Source organism: Mytilus galloprovincialis, chromosome 7, assembly GCF_965363235.1.
Source record: "Mytilus galloprovincialis chromosome 7, xbMytGall1.hap1.1, whole genome shotgun sequence".
NCBI classification, from domain to species: Eukaryota; Metazoa; Mollusca; class Bivalvia; order Mytilida; family Mytilidae; genus Mytilus; species Mytilus galloprovincialis.
Window position 1 is genome coordinate 75,246,871 of NC_134844.1, and position 20,071 is coordinate 75,266,941.

The 20,071-nt window shown below is 30.9% G+C and overlaps 1 protein-coding gene across 3 annotated transcripts in view; it reads left to right on the plus strand.

Moving 5' to 3' along the window:
* The window catches only part of LOC143083660 (sorting nexin lst-4-like), a 45,420-nt gene that overhangs the window by 9,303 nt on the left and 16,046 nt on the right, over positions 1 to 20,071 (plus strand). For 2 of the 3 annotated variants that reach the window (XM_076259942.1, XM_076259941.1), the window contains exons 3-10: positions 4,524 to 4,598; positions 7,133 to 7,402; positions 8,247 to 8,368; positions 10,581 to 10,677; positions 13,335 to 13,457; positions 14,059 to 14,173; positions 16,257 to 16,277; positions 19,204 to 19,334. In XM_076259942.1, coding sequence (XP_076116057.1) covers positions 4,524 to 4,598; positions 7,133 to 7,402; positions 8,247 to 8,368; positions 10,581 to 10,677; positions 13,335 to 13,457; positions 14,059 to 14,173; positions 16,257 to 16,277; positions 19,204 to 19,334 — 954 coding nt within the window. The remainder of the gene's footprint in view (positions 1 to 4,523; positions 4,599 to 7,132; positions 7,403 to 8,246; positions 8,369 to 10,580; positions 10,678 to 13,334; positions 13,458 to 14,058; positions 14,174 to 16,256; positions 16,278 to 19,203; positions 19,335 to 20,071) is intronic. The other variant, XM_076259943.1, reaches the window with a different exon arrangement.

Genomic DNA, 20,071 nt, shown 5'->3' on the forward strand with positions numbered 1-20,071 from the left:
ATTAAAGGATGACACTTAACAGACTTAATAGATATTATCTTCAAGTGATTTGTATTGGCCATTATCAGGATTATCAATAAATTAATCATTGAATCAATGAAATTTGGAATAATGTAAATCAAAGTGTAATAATCTTTCTAAAATAAAGAAAAAAAATAATATACAATAAACTATTTATAGAATAAAAAATGTTTCCTAAAAAGGATTATATATTGGACTGAGTGTCATGTAGCCTAAAAGTTGATTATGTTACTATAAAATTGCTACATGTAACTTTACTTACATTAGCTAATTGTGTTGCTAAAGTGTCAGATAAAACACAGACTCAGGTAACTTTGAAACATCGAAATCTCAGAAATTATTATGAGGTTTTTATTAATGCGAATAATGCAACAGTGTGTGAGTATCTCAATAATAAGAACTCACATTTTGATATTTGATACTGTTACTGTTAGGGAGCTACCATTTGATTTTTATGGGGGGGGGGCTAGGATGAAATTTGAAAAAAATAGGCAGGACAGGAGTTTTGAGTAAAAAAAAAGGCAGGATGACAATTTAGGTAAAAAAAAGTCAGGATAAACTAAAAAAAAAAGGCAGGACCGAATAGAGTGAAAAATAAAAAGGTAGGACAGAGATTACAGCTAAAAAAAAATGCAGGACAACATTTTTCATCCTAGCCCCCCCATAAAAATCAAATGGTAGCTCCCTTACTGTACAAATATCTGTTTGCAAATTGCCGATTTTCAAGAAATCACAATAATCAATATCGCAGTTTTCGTAATTCTCCAAAAATCGTAATAATATACGCTTGCTAAAATAATAATTTCTGAATTTACAGTACAAGTTCATGTATTAATTAACACCTGCATGGCAGGAAAAAAAATATCTCAGATCATAGCATCCATGTTATAAATGACAGTTATCATGGTTATAGGGTGAAATAACTATGTCATGTCATGTCAGTCCTGACCACCAAAAGTCAGTTTGGTCTACCACTAAGATTGTAGTGTACAACTGAATGTTTGTGGTGGTTTTGTTCCTTTTGGGGGATTAGTAAAGCTCTTAATTACAATAACAGTTTTATATCAATTTTTGAAAATGGAAGTATATAATTATAAAGTAAATTTGCTTAATTTTATTTTTGATAACTTCATGAAAGTATGACCACCAAATTTATTTGAGACCACCTGATTTGTGGTCTTGGTGGTCTTAGGTAATAAAAGAACTCGTGAATATATGGCATTCAACAGGCTGTGAATGTTGTAGATGCTAATATGACGTGCTTCTTTCGCTTTGTAAACAACACCGTGTGAAAATTCTCAATATATCTATACTTAGCGCAGAATCAGAGAGATATACATAATAATGGATGTTACAATATACCTCCCACGTAAATCCACATGTATTTGAACCTATTTGCAAACGCTAAAATGCCAATTTTATTGTATTAGAAATTATAATAAAACAAAATTTCAAAAGAACTTTTATTCTTATTCTGATGCATAATAAAAAGAAATTAATATACTGCAACTAGTTGTGTTTATTTCCTAAATATAGTAACACAGCTATATTTTGTGCAATGTCAATTTCATCATGGAACACTTTCTCCACAATCAGGGGTTCATTAAGGGATGAAAATAAGCTTGACATTTATGTTAAGATTTTAAAAGCTATCAATATACTAATTTAAGTTGCAGTATAAAAACAATATTAAGTCAATGTCACAAAAATATAAACTTTTTTGTAACCATTAAAGTTCGTATAACAGGGCTGTAAATTGCCTGCCCTGTAAGAGGAGGCAGTTTATTATAGCCTCGCTCCGCTCGGCAAAAATATTTTGGACCCATTCCATGCAGAAAAGGATATTTTTCGGGCCTTTTCCTAGTATGCAATGTACCTCCCAAGAATACACGACTTGTTAATTTTTTGTTACATTTCAATAAATATGCACCTGGAATAAATTAAAAATAGTTATAAACCATGAGAGTTAGATTACGTGTCCTTTATGACTCTTTACAAGCTATTTTTACTTAAGTTTAGGGAAAATTTTGCAAAGACTTAAAATGAAAGCCCCCTAAAGTTGGTCATTTTTTGTGGTTTATCTGGCTTATTTGGCTGTCCAAATCGAACTAATTTTGACTTCGTTTCAAAGACACAATTTTCAAACCTTAAAATGAAAATGCATACTCAATAACTCATAATGTTATCTATCAAGTTCAAATTATTAAAACGTAACAATGTTTGTATACACCAAAATGTTTTATTCTGGCTTTGTCAAATGCTAAGGTGATTATTTCTTCATTACGAAATGTCAATTTTGGATTTCACGATAGCTTACGAGAAAACATGTAAATCAAAAATCGCAAATATTGGGTTTGAGAATTAAACATATTTTTTTCTAACGGTTATCAACGAAATAATCAGTGCAAGCTAAAGATTTGTGAGAATATTTGAGATTTATCTAACAAGGAGTAAAAAATAACAGCTACACACACAGCATACCCACCCTCACTTCAGTATTTGAATGAACTTATTTGTCCTATTAGAATCGAAATAATTCATCATGAAGCCGTAGATTTGTTGTAATTTACACATGGCATGGGCCGTGATATTCGATAACCTTATCTCTCACTAACGCTCAGGATAAAATTCGAATATGACGGCCCAGGCCATGTGTAAATTTCCAACAAATCTATGGCTTTCATGAATTATAGACTCTGGGTAATTTTATTGTTGTATCCCAAAATGATAATAACATCACATCATTGGTTGAATTTCAACTGTTTAGGCCATTGTTAGCCAACCACACTACTTTGGTGTACACTTTTGAAAATACTACCCAGAATGCATTAGATTCTGAAACAGCCAATGAGTTTGAGAGGTCACTGGGGTCAGTTTAATTGGCATAGAATACTGTTCAATTTTGCACCTTCTCGACCTTCAATGACTTTGGATCCGTGTTTTAAAAAGAAAAAAAAATATTGAAATTATAGCTTGTTTATACAGTATGCAAATGATCTCTTTCTTCAAGCTATATTTGTTACTGCATAGAAATCAAATGACAACTTTTCATAGTCTTTTAATTTCTGTAAAATTAGGCATTGATTTGATCGTGATAGGGTGGGACGTATTAGCATTGATTTAAGAATAATTTGTATTTCAAAGAGGTTCTGAAATGCTATAAATCTTAAAAGAATTGAAGAAAATTACCAGTTTATGAAAATAGAATCAGGACATATACTTTTTATCTATGTGGGAAAAAGTTTGTTTCTTTTGTTGACATACAAATGTATCAGATTATAGGACACACACACATGATTGGATAAAAACAACATATTAAGTGTGAGAAAAGCCAGATTCAGGGCCTGGGGCCCAACATCAAACCAGATATCATTGTAAAGGTCATTTATTGGAATGTTGTTATGATTAAATGTGTTGATAAACTTGACATGAATTAATATCACCAAAAAAGAACATGAAATATGTTAATTTTGTTTTTTTCCCGAAATTTGACAAATTTTTATTGAAATTAAAATTTCAGGCTATTGTTTCTTACATGTCAGGCAATACATATTAAAGAGTTTTAGTTTTGGGTTTACAGATTAGAGGATAGATCTATTGGACAAAAAGTTTCAAAATAATGGTGAAACAAGAGAAAATAGAAAAATGATAAAGCCTAAGAGAAATATGGGGTGCTCAAATATAAAGAATAGAGAGAAATGGTCAAAATAATTAAAAAAATATAGAAAAAATAGTTAAAAATTTAGAACACAGAAATGAAGGACTCTAATCGTGAACCTGCAGTATTACAATTAAGAATGTTTTACAGAATATCAAATTGAAAGTTACTCAAAAAAGGCCATATTAACATGCAGCTTTTAAAAAAATGTTGAACTTAACTTTCTAGAGATTCTAGACCCTCATACATGTAGTTACATAATGATTATTACATGGTTTACTTAATAAATTCTTTTCTTGACAATGATCTATATAAGAGTTTTTGTTCACCTGTAGAACACTCATGACATAAGGAAAATAAAGAATCATTTTTTAAAGACTAAAACCTTTTATCATGTCGTATTGATTTTGTCTGGTGAGGAAAGAAAAAAATCAATTTCATGTTTTTGAATTAAAAGCTTTTATGTAATTTTAAACATTTTTACGGAAGTGTTTTATGATTTGTATTGGACTAATTTACGTTTAGGGTCAATAATTCGCTGTTTTATGTTTTCTATACACAACAAAATCAGCAGAAAACATAAAATATTTCCCTCCTAATTGTACTTTTTTTTTAGGATATTGGAGATTTTGTAATTTACAATGTATATATACTAAAATTATTTTCAACCCGATACCACAGATATATATATATATATAAAAACCCAAACTATATTTTGTCTGATTTATTAGCACATTGACTTTTTATACATCATAAACATGGTTTATATATGTAAATAGTATTAGAGCATTGACTTTTTATACATGATCATGGTCTATATTAATAAATGTACCTTCTTTTTTAGGATATTGGAGATGGCTGGTGGGAAGCAAGAAATAGCCTAGGACACCAAGGATTGATACCTGAGGCTTATGTACAGGTGAGAAGGACCTCAAAGGTCACTGACCTCTTGACATGGATGTCATAAGGACATGATAATGTTCACAAGATTTTTTAAATGTGTACTAACATTAACTGGTGGTTGCCAAAAAAAAACAAACCAAACTACATCATATATGTTATTCTGAGTAAAAGAATGAATTTATCAAAGACCATTAATACATGTATGTCACCCTGTATTGCATATATATATACTGCCATGATTGTGAAGTTTGAAATTTTTATGAGGATTTTCTAATTACAAAAGATGTACAAAAATTAAAATAAAACCAAAACTAAAATTTTAAATTTTAAATTTTGAAAGAGGTATGAGTTTTGTCTGAACATGTCTCCAGTATATTAGAAGTAGAAGTTGTCTCATCAATTTGTATGATATTGTTCTGAATATGCACATCTATAATAAATACTTGTAATATTTGCAGCTGGACATTGGACATGTTGAACATGTTGAGCATGTGGAACATATTGAGCATGTTGAACATGTTGAGCATGTGGAGCATGTTGAGCATGTTGAACATGTTGAGTATGTTGAGAAGGTAACATTTATTCAATGAATCAGCCATGTTCCACCATTGTTAACCTAGAAGACACCATGAAAGCATTTTTATTAAGGAAATAATCAGTTTATCAGTCTCAAAATATGTCTTTTGGATGAAATAGTCACTTTTGTCTACAATGAAATATCTTTATTTACAAATTGGAAACATTTTTTTACCTAAAATTGCATTCAACCTGATATTTCATAGGGGTAACATAGGAATGTTCATTTCTGAAACATATGTGTGGCGTTTTCAGCCTCATGGTCCAGTGACTTTCAATTAATTCCCTATTTTCTATTGAGAGATTTCATTCTTTGAATAAGTTTGTTTGATAGGAACATCTAATAATAGACAAAGATAAATCTTTCAAGGCCACCCCCCACCCCACCCTAAATTTTCCGGCAACTTTTGACTTAATTACATGTTGCTGTAAGATTATCTTTTTTTCTTAATTTTCTGCCAACAGCCATGACATATCTCTGTATCAACCGTTTATGTTATTTTTGTTCTCACATTCTCACTTACTTACCCCACATCCCACAGCCCCACTTATTTTACCACCTAAATCCCACATCCCAAAAGCATGCCATCCCCTAAAAGTTGTTTCAAATGCCAAATATTACTAGGAATCAAGTTCAATTAACCTAACACATCCTATCATCATATTTCCCAGAGTAGCCTACTTAGAAGTAATTACAACCCTAAGAGTTCAAGGTAAAAATATATTACAGTACATTGTCATATTTATATATAATTTGACAATTGTTTATCAATATGACCCAATTTAGGAAGGATGAAGTAGGCCAAGTGCATGTCGTGTTTATTATGAAAAATAATTGCACCGTCTATAAATATTTGGTACTAAAAATGTTTTGGCATAAATATATATATATTTGACATTGGGATTTACTACTTTCTCCACCCCTGGGGTTTTGCCAGATTCAATTGTTTTTGGTAGGGAGATGCATTACCCAGTCCATGTTCATATTTGCAGCACCTCCACACATACAATTTATTTTTTTGGGTCAAATGAAAGCTGTGGTAACAAAAACACTAAAAAAAATATTTATCAAATTTATTTAGGAGGGATGCATCAAGCAGCCTTTGTTTATATTCGCAGCACCTCACGTTATGATTTTTTTTGGTCAAATGTTAAAGCTGTGGTTAATAAACCCCACTAAAACATTTTTTTTATCAAAATGTAAAGTGTCATCTGCACCTCAAGTGTATAGGAAATAAGCAATGAATTATGTTCACAATAAAAAAAAAAAAGAGGAAATTACAAGTACCAAAAAAATTGCTTATAATTATAGAAAAATAGAACCTGAATTGAAAAATTATTTCATTTTGTCCATCATTGGCAGCTGCCCACTATTGTTAACTAAATTTAAATCTAAGATTTAAAAAAAAAACTGAATACAGACGTCAATTTCTTTTGGCAAATTTTATTCTGGTGAAGAACAATCATAGTGTGTGTCCTCTACATAAGGTGAGTATCATGGTATAGGGGATCTCCTATAAGTTTGTCCACCCTATGTTACTTCCCCTGTTAAGGAAACATTTATATATTACATGTATTAATGAGACAACAATTGCATCATCCACAAGCATATTAAATTTCAGAGCAATATTTACACAAGATAACATTTGTACATTTTATAAGTGTGTGTATTTTATACACACTGCCAACTAAAAAATGATGCACTGGATTAAAATTATTCATAAAACATGTAGAAATTGATTTGTTTCCTTTAAGTTTCCTTTTATCTTTATGTCTTAATGCTAAAATTATTTGTATGTGTTCATTAATTAATGTGTAATTATTTCTTATTGTTTTGAAGAAGACATTGGTTACCTTTAAAGCATCTGTCTGGTCCATAGCATCTGTCTGGTCCATATGTCATTTTGCACAATGAAACATTAACAAAAACATCTGTTTGATGTTATATAAAAAATTCTTTATTTCTAATTTCAGTTGGCAGAACCTCCTGAGCCCTCATTTCCACCCCCTCCACCTCCCCCAGGTCCTACTGCCCCTCCTGCAGCACCTCACTTTACGTCTGAGTCGTCTGATGATGTGAATGGTTACCCTGACAACCAGTATAATGGAGGTCAAGGTTATCATGGTTATGATAATCATGGGCAGACATTACCACAGCAGTCTTCACAGGAGGGATGGGACGATGATGATTGGGATGATTTCGATGACCAATCATCAACTAGTACGGCAGGTCACGACAACCACGTAAGTAAATGGACAGAAAACATTTAACTTATTTCCTGGATTTTTTTTTGGTGGTTTGTTAAAGTACTTTTCATTGAAGTTAAAACTTTGAGTTTAAATTTTGGGAAAAAAAACTTATCCATGAAATTAATCATCACCAAAAATTTCTGCTTTTACATTAGTGTTTACGGGACATAAACTGTTATAAGGGGGTCTCAGTGGGGATTCTGCTTACTGTTTTGACAGATTCCTGTATCCCACTTACACTATGTACTTAAGCAATTCTCAATTTTTTGTAATTTCCCGGGTACCGCTAGATTCCATTTCCCGTTTTCACGGCATAATAATTCGACTTTCACGTGTCACGCCTACAAAAAATCGGCAATCCTGCGTCACACTTAGACCCCAATGAGACCCTCTTATAAATTGGGGGTAGAAAAATAGTAAGGTCAAAAGGATTAGGACATTTTCAGATTGCAAATGACATATTTTTAGAATAGAAATTGGAATTCTAAGAAATTTCAAAAAGAAATTTTGCTTCCTGTCAAATTGAATATTTCTGGGAAATGTCATAGATTTCATTAATAATATAAACTAACTTATTTTTCATGGAAACTTCTTTCATCTATTTCCAGGAACTTTCTTGGTGATTTATTCTTGTAACCATTTAGATGTAATTATATGTTAGAAGATCCTTGTTTAAACAAACCCTAAGGAACAACTTATATTTGAAGCATTTTCTACTTTAAACAAATTTGCACTAGAAATTGTTCATGTATATTATTTGGTTTACAGTACTTTATAGTAATTGATTTCTTTGAGTGTTTACTGTATACATTAAATTGATTGTTTTTCTATTCTACAGGATTTACAAGGTCAAGGTAATTTTGGTTTGTCAGTTGCTAAACGAGAAAAAATATCACCAACCGGTGGTCCTGGCGGTGGTGGTGAAAACTTATCAAGATACGGTACAGTCAGAGTCAGTAGGTGGGTATTTTATGCCTCAAGTCACTAGGCAAAGGTGGCATTAAATGGCTGATTTCACTTGAAACTCTTAGTCGATTTTAGAGTTTCAAGAGCATTAGGTGAACTCGCTTGATATTTTGGAACAACTCTAGCTAAGGCCAAGCATAACAAAACCTGATTGGTTTTGCGTCATTTAAGAGTTACTTGAGTTTAACCCTTGCTCAGTGAGAATGGATAATTGGGTAAGAGGGATATACTTGAGAGGTTTAAGGTGGTACCTAACACTACAGGGAGATAACTCTGTAAAATCTGCTAAACATTTTAATTAATTTATGTTGTTAAGGGAATATTAAGCTTCTCAATGATCAAAACTAGTGTTTGTCAAACTGCTATATAACCAGTGTAATTTTTCTGATAAAACGATTGGTTCAAATATTTTGAAATTTTTTATATTTTTGTCAGAGGGTCAAAGTAAATACTTTGTTACAGTTTTAGGAAAATAAACGAGCCAAATTGATTTTAGTGAAAGTGTTGGGTACCACCTTAAGTAAACTTTGATTGTTGAAATTCAAGTCAGTTCAGTTATCTCAAGAGGTTTAAGTCAACTCTGCCAGTGCTACCCTAGGTCATTTGTTTTCTGACCCATAATAGGTTTCTGTTGTCTAACTATAGATTGCCTCAACCAAATGTTATGAAACTTATTCTCTATGCTAATTACTCTAGAGCACAGACAGTTCCTATTTGAGTGGCATCGTTTTTACAATTCTCTGATTATCTCCCTTGATAACATATGTGATATACAAGCTGGGCCATCTTCTGTGTCTCATGAACACATTCTCCATTTATTTTGATATGTTTCAGTTTAAAAAGGGCAAGATAAACCTTTAATTTGTGACTGTTTATTGTTCTTGTTTTGCAACATTGTATGCTGTACTTAAATGGACAGTGAAAAATACTTATGGCAAAGATAGTACAAAACTAGACACACACCAAAGTTTCTGATATATGATATCAATTTCATATAGAGTAGGGCGCCCATATTCGCCGTGGACACAATTTCGCCGTTTTATGATTTTGAGGTGTAAAAACTTCAAAGGATGGTTGGTTTGGAAGAAATATGCCGTTAAATTATATTTTTAAAACAAATATGGTTATTTTTGAAAATGAGAGAAAATTTCAGCACTAACCGCAAAGGACCGAAAAATGGACAACGATTTTCAGCAAATTTCCTGAATGAAAAAAAAATTCAAATAAGTCTTTCTTAGTAATTCTTAGACTGATTGCTCTAAATTTCAGTTTTTTACACCTTTCGAATGTCTGCTATTCATCTATAATGAAATTTATTTGATAAATATTGTTTAAAGCTGCAGTTATTTGGTTTTAAATAGATGTGTAAAAACGGCGAATATGTGTCCCCCGTTGACAAAAAATCAGGAAATTTCAAACACCCTTTTCAGATGATTTTTCTCAAAACAAACACTTTTTCAAGCTAAGAATAATTTGCACTTGAAGTTATCTTCATTTAGAAATATCAGTACACTTCAAAAACATAAAAACCTGAACATAAACTGAAGAAAACATGGAAAGATATGGCGAAAATGAGCACCCCACTCTAACATAGATAAGTGATTTATGAATCCGACAAAATCTGTAACCAAATTCTTTAAAGCATCAAAATAATTAACCCGAATAATTCAGTCGTTATATTCTGCTTGACAATGAAAAATCTTCAATCAACCATTCGGAATTAGCTTGGGATTTACCTATCTCGATAAAATTGAGCTAATTGCTGATTGGTCACCTCTTTTACAGGGCACCAATCAAAATCCAGGATTCGTGAAGAGTTTTTATCGTGTAAGGAATTCAGGCCCTCGCAAGTAGGAGAGATCGATTACGGGGAGGGACTGAATTATTCGGGTTACAAAATAATAGATTATATAAATACCAAAGACGATCAGTATTGACATTACAAAAAAAAATATTTTACAGCTTCTGCAATCTGATTATTCCAACATTTTCAATTTTTTTTATTAACTGGCATGAAAGAAGAATGAAAAAAAAAATCTTTTACATTTTGTGTCAAATTATATAAGAATGCATAAATCAAAATTGTCTCTGAAATATAAGTAGACTGTGATCATGGTGATCTATATAAAGTAACAAGAAATTTAGAAGTCAGAAAACTTTACTAACCATTATTTGATAATTTCTATAATTTGACGTTTAATTTCAGATTTTCAAATTTTGCCAAGGCAGGTGGAGAGGCATTTTTAATGGGTCAAGCAACTCCTCCAGTACATATATCTGAAGGAGATAAAGTAAAAATTATTGTAAGTATATAATTCAGTATATACAATAAAATTACAATTATATTTTGTATATGTTACAGGCATTTTCTAAATTTAGGCATTTTGTAAAATGACTGAATTTTTAGGCATTTTCTAAAATGCCTAAAGTTGACAGGCATTTTGTAAAATGCCTAAAAAACCCTAGTCATTTTGTAAAATGCCTGAAAATTTTAATGAAAAATACACAAAATGCCTGGTCTGTTTCAGGCAAATTGTGTAAACATGCAATACACGAATTAGATGATAGAAACATATTGTAAAGCTACAAAAAAGTATTGATTAAAATAAATTTAAGATTATTCTTTATAAATCTAGCCTGCAGGTTAAGTTTTTATGTTTTACTAGTTTTAGTGTCTTTAATTAGAATAACGGACGTGAATTTACGGCCAATATTATCAAAGAACTGAAAGACATGTGGACAGATTGTACAATAGTTCATGGAAAACCTCGACATCCTCAATCACAAGGAAGTGTTGAAAGAGGAAATGCAGATATCAAAGACATGCTTGTTATCTGGATGAGAGAGAACAACAGTAAAAAGTGGAATATAGGGTTGAAATTTGTTCAGTTTGAAAAAAACAACAGTCATCATTCTGGTATTAACAGATCACCATACAAGGCAATGTTTGGCTGTGATGCTAAGATAGGACTATCGTCATCATCACTACCTCAAGAGATTCTTGGTTCTTTACAGACTGAGGAAGATCTGATTCAGCATTTTCAAAGCTCTGATAAGCCAGATGAGATAAGCAATGACAGGCCAAATGAGTTATGCTCTGATAAGCTAAACGAACTTGACGAGGAAAACCAGCTAAATGCAGCATTAAATCTATCTGAAACTCAGGAAACAGAATTAGATGTTCATATGTGTGCCGTGTGTGAAAATCTATGTTTTTCGAATATCCAGTGTTTGACTTGTGCGCAGTACGTACATGAGCTGTGTTCAAAAGGAAACATATCTGATACTATTACTTGTCACTTTGTTCAAACGAAGAGGTCATCAGAAATGAGAGAAGGCATGCATCAGACTCAATGACAAAACAAGCTGTCAGGATGAGAAATCTATCGGAAAGAGTTTTAACAGAGGTGGATGTTGGAGCAAATGTATTAATTGCAATTCCCCATGTGGATCGAGGTAAAGGCGACCCGCGTAACCTTATGGCTGTTGTTACTGGTAAGGAAGAGCATGGTTATAAACTTGGAATTAAAGATGGAATACTACGTGGGCTTTACACCAGGAATCAGTTTGAACTATCTGACAGTAATTTTATTGCTATTCATTGTGTGAATTATAATAATGAAATATCCTTTAGAAAAGCTGTCAGTAAAGTTTCTTTGTGTGATGGTCAGGGTTACACAAAATGTGGCTGTAGTGCTAGTGGTAAGACTAGATGTAACACTAAACGTTGCCTTTGCAAAAAGTCAGGACAAATGTGTAACAGTCGCTGTCATCCAAACATTACATGTATCAACAAATAATTGTCATCTTCAGTGTTTATGTAAATGATTGATTTAATTAAAATTATAAAACTTTTACTGTTTAAATAACATGCAATATTTAATGATAGAATAAAATTATTTATTTGATATTTCTAGTCGTTAAAATTTGTATTCCATTTAGTTTTAGTCTTTTAGGCATTTTGTAAAATGCCTTACAATTTTTTCAGGCATTTTATAAAATGCCTGAAAAAAATAGTCAATTTGTAAAATGCCTAAATCATCCAGGCATTTTAGAAAATGCCTAAAAATTTCAGTCATTTTACAAAATGCCTAAATTTAGAAAATGCCTGTAACATATATAAGGTAATACAGTGGATTTGTTATTGTTTCTGGAATACAAAATAAGTTGATCAACAATGATACATTTTCTATAAGCTTGTATGCAGACCAGGGTTCTCACTAAGGATTTTTGAAGGCTAGTCTAAAGACTCATCATTTTTGTCCATGATAATAGTAAGAAGAATTTTTTTTGCAATATAATGTATAGTTTTAGTCTCCCAGACCTTATATAGCAATGAAATGACATTAAATTCAGGTTACTTTTAAACTTTTGCTATCAAATGATGATATGTGTGTTCAATTTATAACAAATATTTCAATCTTGATGCATCTTTGGACTCACCAGTTTTTGAAATTGGTGAGTCCAGACAGATTTTCATGAGTCCAGGACTCATGGACTGGCCTTAGTGAGAACCCTGCAGACTTTTGCAAAACCATGAAATCAAATTTAATATCTCATATATTTCAATTTTTCTAATCCATGAAATTTGGAACTGGCAAAACTATTTGAATCCACAATAACCTTTTAGTGTATTGTATTTTAAACAGTTATCTATTGCACACTTTTAGGAAACACACATGTTCTATTTTTGGATATTATTTTCCTGTGGATTCATTTATTTTCATGGGTACTTATTTTTCGTAAATTAAGGAAAAATTACATGATCGTGGATATTGAATTTTGTGGTTTGGCCGAAGTCTGCATACAAGCCTATAGAAAAGTTGTCTCCAATTGCAATAAACCTTTAATTTGTGGTTTACCTGTACCCACAAAATCCACGAAAATTAGTATCCAATGAACAATAAAGAATCAACAGTATTTTGTCATTCTCTTACTGTTACCATTTTTCTCATTTTAGGAGACAAGAGATGGACCTATCTGGGCAGCCACAGAATCCTACACATGTGAAATCAAATCTCCAAAGAAAGAATCCAAACTTAAAGGACTTAAAAGTTTTATTGCATACCAAGTTATTCCATCAGTAAGACTTGAGGATTCCACTCTATTTTCTGCAAATTTTATGCCCAGAATACAAAAGTAGGATGGCATTTTTTTTATTTGGTCTGTTTGTCTCTCCATCAAAAGTTATGTTCCTCTGATGGTAACTGATTAAAAATATAGTCAAGGTACCACATTTTACTGTATAATATGTGGCTTAATATACTATTGACAACATAGTTTGAAAAATAAACTTTCCATAGTTACCATTTATTATAAATATGAGATGTTTATGTTCAACATTAACAATGACTATTGGCAAAAACGTCTACTCATGATTTTCACAATTTGAATCGCAAAAGGGTGTCTTACTGTTTTAACAAAAAAAGACACAGAAGATATTAAGGGGACATTCAAAATTCATAAATCAAAGACAAACTGAAAATATCATTGCAAAGAACAGAAAAAAAAACACAGAGAAAAACAAATTCACAAAACACAACATAGAAAACTTAAAAAACTGAGCAAGTTAAATCCCATCAATATATAGTAGCTTGCTGCAGAAAATTTAAAAAATGATATAAATGTAGCAAATTGAGAATGCAGTATGAAAAAATAATATTTTATTGTAATTTCTTTTTCAGTTTAGTAATATACAAGTTAGCCGACGATACAAACATTTTGATTGGTTACATAAAATGTTAAAAGAAAAGTTTATATGTATACCAGTGCCTCCATTACCAGATAAAGCTATTGCAGGTAAATTACTAGTTAACAATAACTACAAATAGTTATCTCTCTTATTTTACAGTAACTACAAATAGTTATCTCCCCTACTTTACAATTACTACAAATAGTTATCTCCCCTATTTTACAGTAACTACAAATAATTATCTCTCTTATTTACAGTAACTACAAATAGTTATCTCCCTTATTTACAGTAACTACAAATAGTTATCTCCCCTATTTTACAGTAACTATAAATTGTTATCTCCTTTATTTTACAGTAACTACAAATTGCTATCTTCCTTTTTTTTTCCGGTAACCACAAATTGTTAATTTACAAAAAACTACAAACTGTTATTTCCCCTATTTTTAGTTACTTCATAGAGTTATCTCCCTTATTTTTCATTAAATACACTCATGATGTCATCATTCACAGTGAATGTTAGTGGTTGTTGGTAATTTACATAAAAAGACATACAGTGAAACCTGGGTAAACTGAACCCTGATAAAACTGAATTTCAGTTTAAACCTAACAATTTTCAAAGTCCCACAAAATTTCAAAATTATTTTGGTGTCGACTTCCGTTTAACTCTCCACCCAACACCTGTGAAAACCGAACAAAACGCAAAGTCCTGTGGGTGTTCGGTTTCGACAGGTTTCACTGTATATGTATCTTGTTTTCGATATGATATAACAGGATGCTAAATCAGATTTGTATAAGTATCACAATGAATCACCAACAATCACTAACAATCACTAACAGTCACTCTAGATCTGTTTCATGTTGAATATCTTGACACCACCAAGAGTCATTTTTGATTAAATCACATTGACTTTACTGTAAATAAACAAATCATTATGTGTACTTAAACCACAAATCAGGAAGAAATATATTATGTAACAATTAGCCCATATACATTGTACAATTAGTACTTGTAATGAAGGAGGAAGGGTATTTTTTTAAGATTGACTGATTTTATATAAGATTAGTGTGAGGTAATATTTAAATATTTAAATGTAAATTATAGCAGGAAAAGAAAAAGTTTGGCTTTTGCAAAAATATATTTGCTTTGCTACATGTAATAAGACCATGTATAATAAGTTTCTTTTACAGCAATGTGGGAAGAAGGGAATTTTATATTTTATGATCAACTGATTTTTATTAAGATAAGCATGAGGTAGTGTTTAAATATTTGAAATGTTAATTAAAAATTCTGAAGAAAAAATCCTTTGGCTTTAAAATTAAACACATTTATTTTACTCATTGTTAACTTTAAAACAGCTACATTTTAATGGTAAATGATTTCAGGATGTAGGTTTTAAGGAAATCTTTGGGCACCTTGCTTTCTAGCTGAACCTTGAAGTCATTATAAGATTAGGTAAACTACCTTCCTTTCAGAGTGGTCTTTTCCTAAAGACAGATAGATTGGATTATAGCTCTTCATCTTTTATATAAGCTTTGGATTTCAAATATTTTGGCCATGAGCATCACTGAAGAGACATGTATTGTCGAAATGCGCATCTGGTGGAAGAAAATTGTTACTGTTAATTTTATTTTATAGATTGGTTATCTGTTGGATTAGTCTACTCTTAAAGGTTACCTAACCTTATAACATGTATAATGACTTCAAGGAAGCTTTTGCACGGTTTAATTTTTGCAAAAACTGCAAAGGTATATGTAATATATGTCACAGATAATATAAAAAACTTGCATTTAATTCATTATAGATTAAGATATCATAATTTAGCTTTCCTGAAATTGCAATAAAATGAATTAACTCGCAGTTGTGTTTATTTTCGTAAAAATCATGAAAATAAATAATTATGTAATTAATAGTCAATAATTTTACAGTGCTGTGAATTCAGAAATTATTGCGTGCATTTATTATTGCTATTTGGTCATTTTGGACTACAATGCAATTTTAATTTTGACAATTTTGACAAAAATCGTGTTTAATTCATATAAAAAAAATTGGAGTTTAATTTATTGCGATTATAACCCTGTTGGATTTTTCAAAATAATAATAAAACCATTGCAATAATTTCTTAATTTACATTATTTCTGTCAAATATTGACAAATTATCAAATCATCACATTTTTCATTACATATTTCAGCATCGTATAGAAAATCTACAGGTTTGTTTATTCATATGACTTTCAGACATCTTTTTCTCATTCTGTATAACTTGTCTGTAGGCCAGGGTTTATTTGGATTTCAGAACTATTGGAGAATGTAACTACTTTTCATTGATTTCAAATGGGAAATGTGTGTGTTAAGTTTGATAACTAGTGTGTAACATGGTAAAAAATCAAAGAAATTCAGTCGTCAGTTGAAAAAAGTTTCATTCAAGAAGCATTTTTCCATGAGCACAAGCTAAAAGTAGTATGCTGTCCCTCGCTAACCGCTGCTTTCACTTAAAAACACATCTGTAAATAGGAAGGCTTTTGAATTCATGAATTCATAGTAAATTGTAACTAGCCACATTCAAAATAATATAATGATCGTGGTTCAACCATTCAAATTACAATACTTCTATAAAAAATATTATACAATAATGAACTGTTAGAACTTTAAAAAACTCTTATAGATGAAAAAAAAAATCATTTCGTCACAAGTTATCTCCCCTAAAACAACTTTTCACTGAGAATTTCATTGCTTTTGGCTGTTCAATGAACTTGATTGATAAGAATTTATAAACTCATGTGCATTTTTTCGTCATATTTGAAAGCATAGAAAATGACAAGAACTCCCCCCCACAACCCCTTTAAAAGAAAAATTTAAAAAAATTCTTGTATCACTGTGACCTTTTGTTTTTTAAAGCTAGAGTTTAGTATCAAATTTAAACAAAACTCTTTTAAACCTGTTATGATGTCTTTGTCTGGAATGAAACATGTCTGATTTTTTTCCTGAAAAAAAAAAACCTTGAAATAAAACATTAATACACTTTGTTCATTCCTTTCATATTTCATAGCTATTGGTATTGATAAATGACCGTTTACTTACAGCATGGCTATGCAAATATACCTCACTAACATTTATTTTAACAAAGTCTTGCAGTTTTATTTTTTTAATGGTTTTCGATTTTAGGGAATCTGGTGTTGCTGTGAGATCTTTAATGGTGTCCATTAATTCTGATAACAATTTTCTGGATTCAGGACTATAATGAGTCTGATATTTAATATAAAGACAATTTCCAAGTTTTTGAAAAACTTTTGTCGACCTCTAGATGTATTTTTTGGTCATAAGTTGGATGCTGTCTCATTAATGCATATTGAACATTTATTATTCATGAGGATCTGGAAGGGGCTTACAGGATAGATATACAAGGGCCAAGTTTAGAGAAAAATGGAGCAAAAAAATGAAGAATAGAGAAAATTGGACCAAAAAATAGAAAGAATAGAGAAAAATAAACACAAAGTACAATAAATAGCAAATAATGGACAAAAAGTATAAAAAAAAATGACTAGAAATATATAAAAAATTCAAAAAAGGAAAACCCCATCTAGGCCCTCATTTTCACTGAAAGTAGAAATTTAATTCATTGTAACATTAGAATTTTAGTATCCCAAACTCTGATGTCGTCTGCGAGAAATTAAGCACCCCCTCCTCCCCCTATTATCTCAATTAGTGGATGGAAAAAAGGTTCAGATTCATTTCCTTTTAGAAAATATATAAAAAAAGAGGCCATGAGTCATCAGAATTAAGATGGAATATAAATTTTAAATAAAATTTGATCATCATATAGTTGCATCAGAGCTCCAGATAAGCTGCGTATTTGCGTGATCACGCAATACAAATAATAAAAAACCCATTGCAATTGCCCATTGCAGGGTTCAATAACCCAATTAATTCAAAGGAAAACCCAATTATATTCCAAAACCATGAGTTCTCAACCCTTTTATTGGCTACCATTTGCGTTATTTACCCTTATCTGCTTACAGTCGTCGTGTAAACTATTTTTATAATATTTATAATTGGAAATTTCCTATCGTTCTAAAAATAGATCCCTGCATCAAGTAGGTGAGTTTTCCGTTGCTCAATAGGTACACGTGTTTTTGAAAACTTTACGATCTTCTCGGCGTTTATCCAATTAGCGTGTGTCATGAAGTCATATTTTTTTCGCATTGCTCGGGATTTATCATAACATACATTGAATTAAAACAAAAGTGAATGTCCGGTAAAAATATTGAATAGAAGCATGTTTTCTGCTTCTTTTGAAAAGCTTATATTTAGGGAAAGTTATGATGATAACAAGACTCAGCCAATGTTTTTAGGAAGCGTCCATCGAACACACAGGCGTGTGTGCGTACCTTAACAAGAACATTGCTAATAAAAGCAGGGTTTCCTCAAAAACGAAATCAGTTGGAAAGATGAAAGGCCAAATCAATTATCATGATTATGACATGATAAAGAATCAGAAACTAAAAGTTCTAATAAAAGACAACTAAACCCAGATTTATGAAAATTGGAATAAAACAGTATAATTAGAGTTTATATACTATTTTTTTCATTTTACAGTTAATTAATGAATACACACACAGACACTGGTCTCAGAATTTATTATATAAAGGTATAAGACGAGTGCCTGTGAATACACATATCCGTTTTTTTTACAGTTTATATGAGAAAATACAAAACTGGCAGAAGGTTTGAAACGGAACACAAATTAAACCTACAATTGCTTCTCAGTCAATAAACCAAATAAAACAGCTAGCAAATAACCCTAACCCTAAACCAAATAAAACAGCTAAAAAAAGAAAGAAACATATTTAAGATGGAAAAAAATCTGGGGTTGATATTGCCTAAATATTCAATATTGTGTTGATGAAAAAACCCAATACATTAAGGAGCTTGGTGGTGAAAAACCCAATTTGATATTAACATGAGGGGTGAATTGGAATTGATAATGCAATTAAAAAACTTTATCACCCAATTATATAAGAAAATGGTGGGTAAAAAACCCAATTTGTGAATTCTTATCTGGAGCTCTGGTTGCATTTTAAATTGTTTTGTGGTATATGCTAAAAATAAAAAAAATGTTTTTTTTTTTTTTTTTCACAGGTCGATATGAAGATGATTTTATAAATGAGAGAATGAAACAATTACAGTATTGGATGGATAGAATGGTCCGACATCCAGTAATATCACATTGTGACACATTTAACCATTTCCTTACTTGTACAGACGAAAAGGTAATAAAACTTATATCATTTGCATTACAACACACATTATGACCGATATGATTTGAGTCTTAACACTTTTTTGACTACAATTGTAATAGAAACTATATGAAATTAAGGTAGATGATGATGGAAGTATTTAACGACTTTAACTAGCTACACAGCCCTCTCACTGTCAGGTTATTATGATAGATTAACTGTATACTGCCATCTTGGATTTTAAAATAGAAGTTCACAATAGGTCTAATTCTTTTCTTAAATCTGCAAACTTCATAACAAATTGGTTAGACTGTTTTTTTGGGAATTATGAAAAATAAGTGATTAGGCCAAATAAAAAAGTATGTGTGGTTCCAGTTACATCTGAAAAAAAGTTAGGATAGGTAGATAGGGATTTTTTTTTATTTGATGGGTTTTTTTAACATTGAGTCTATGGGAGCAACATTCTGACTTTAACAGTGCTTGATGAAAAATGACAATAAAATCTTTAGGGTAGGCTATTTTTAAGCCGAAAACGTAGGGAAGGTAGGGTTACTGGAACCACACATATATTTTTATTTGTATTACATTGTATTAGGACTGAATTATCAAATACCAGATATTTATGTTTTTTTGAATCAAATTATCAACCTAGTATTTAAAGGGGAGATAACTCAAACAATTAAATTTTATTAAGGAATGATAGAAAAAATTTTGTTTTTTACTTGTAGGACAACAAGGTCGGTGACACCATTTATTTCTATTTATTATCT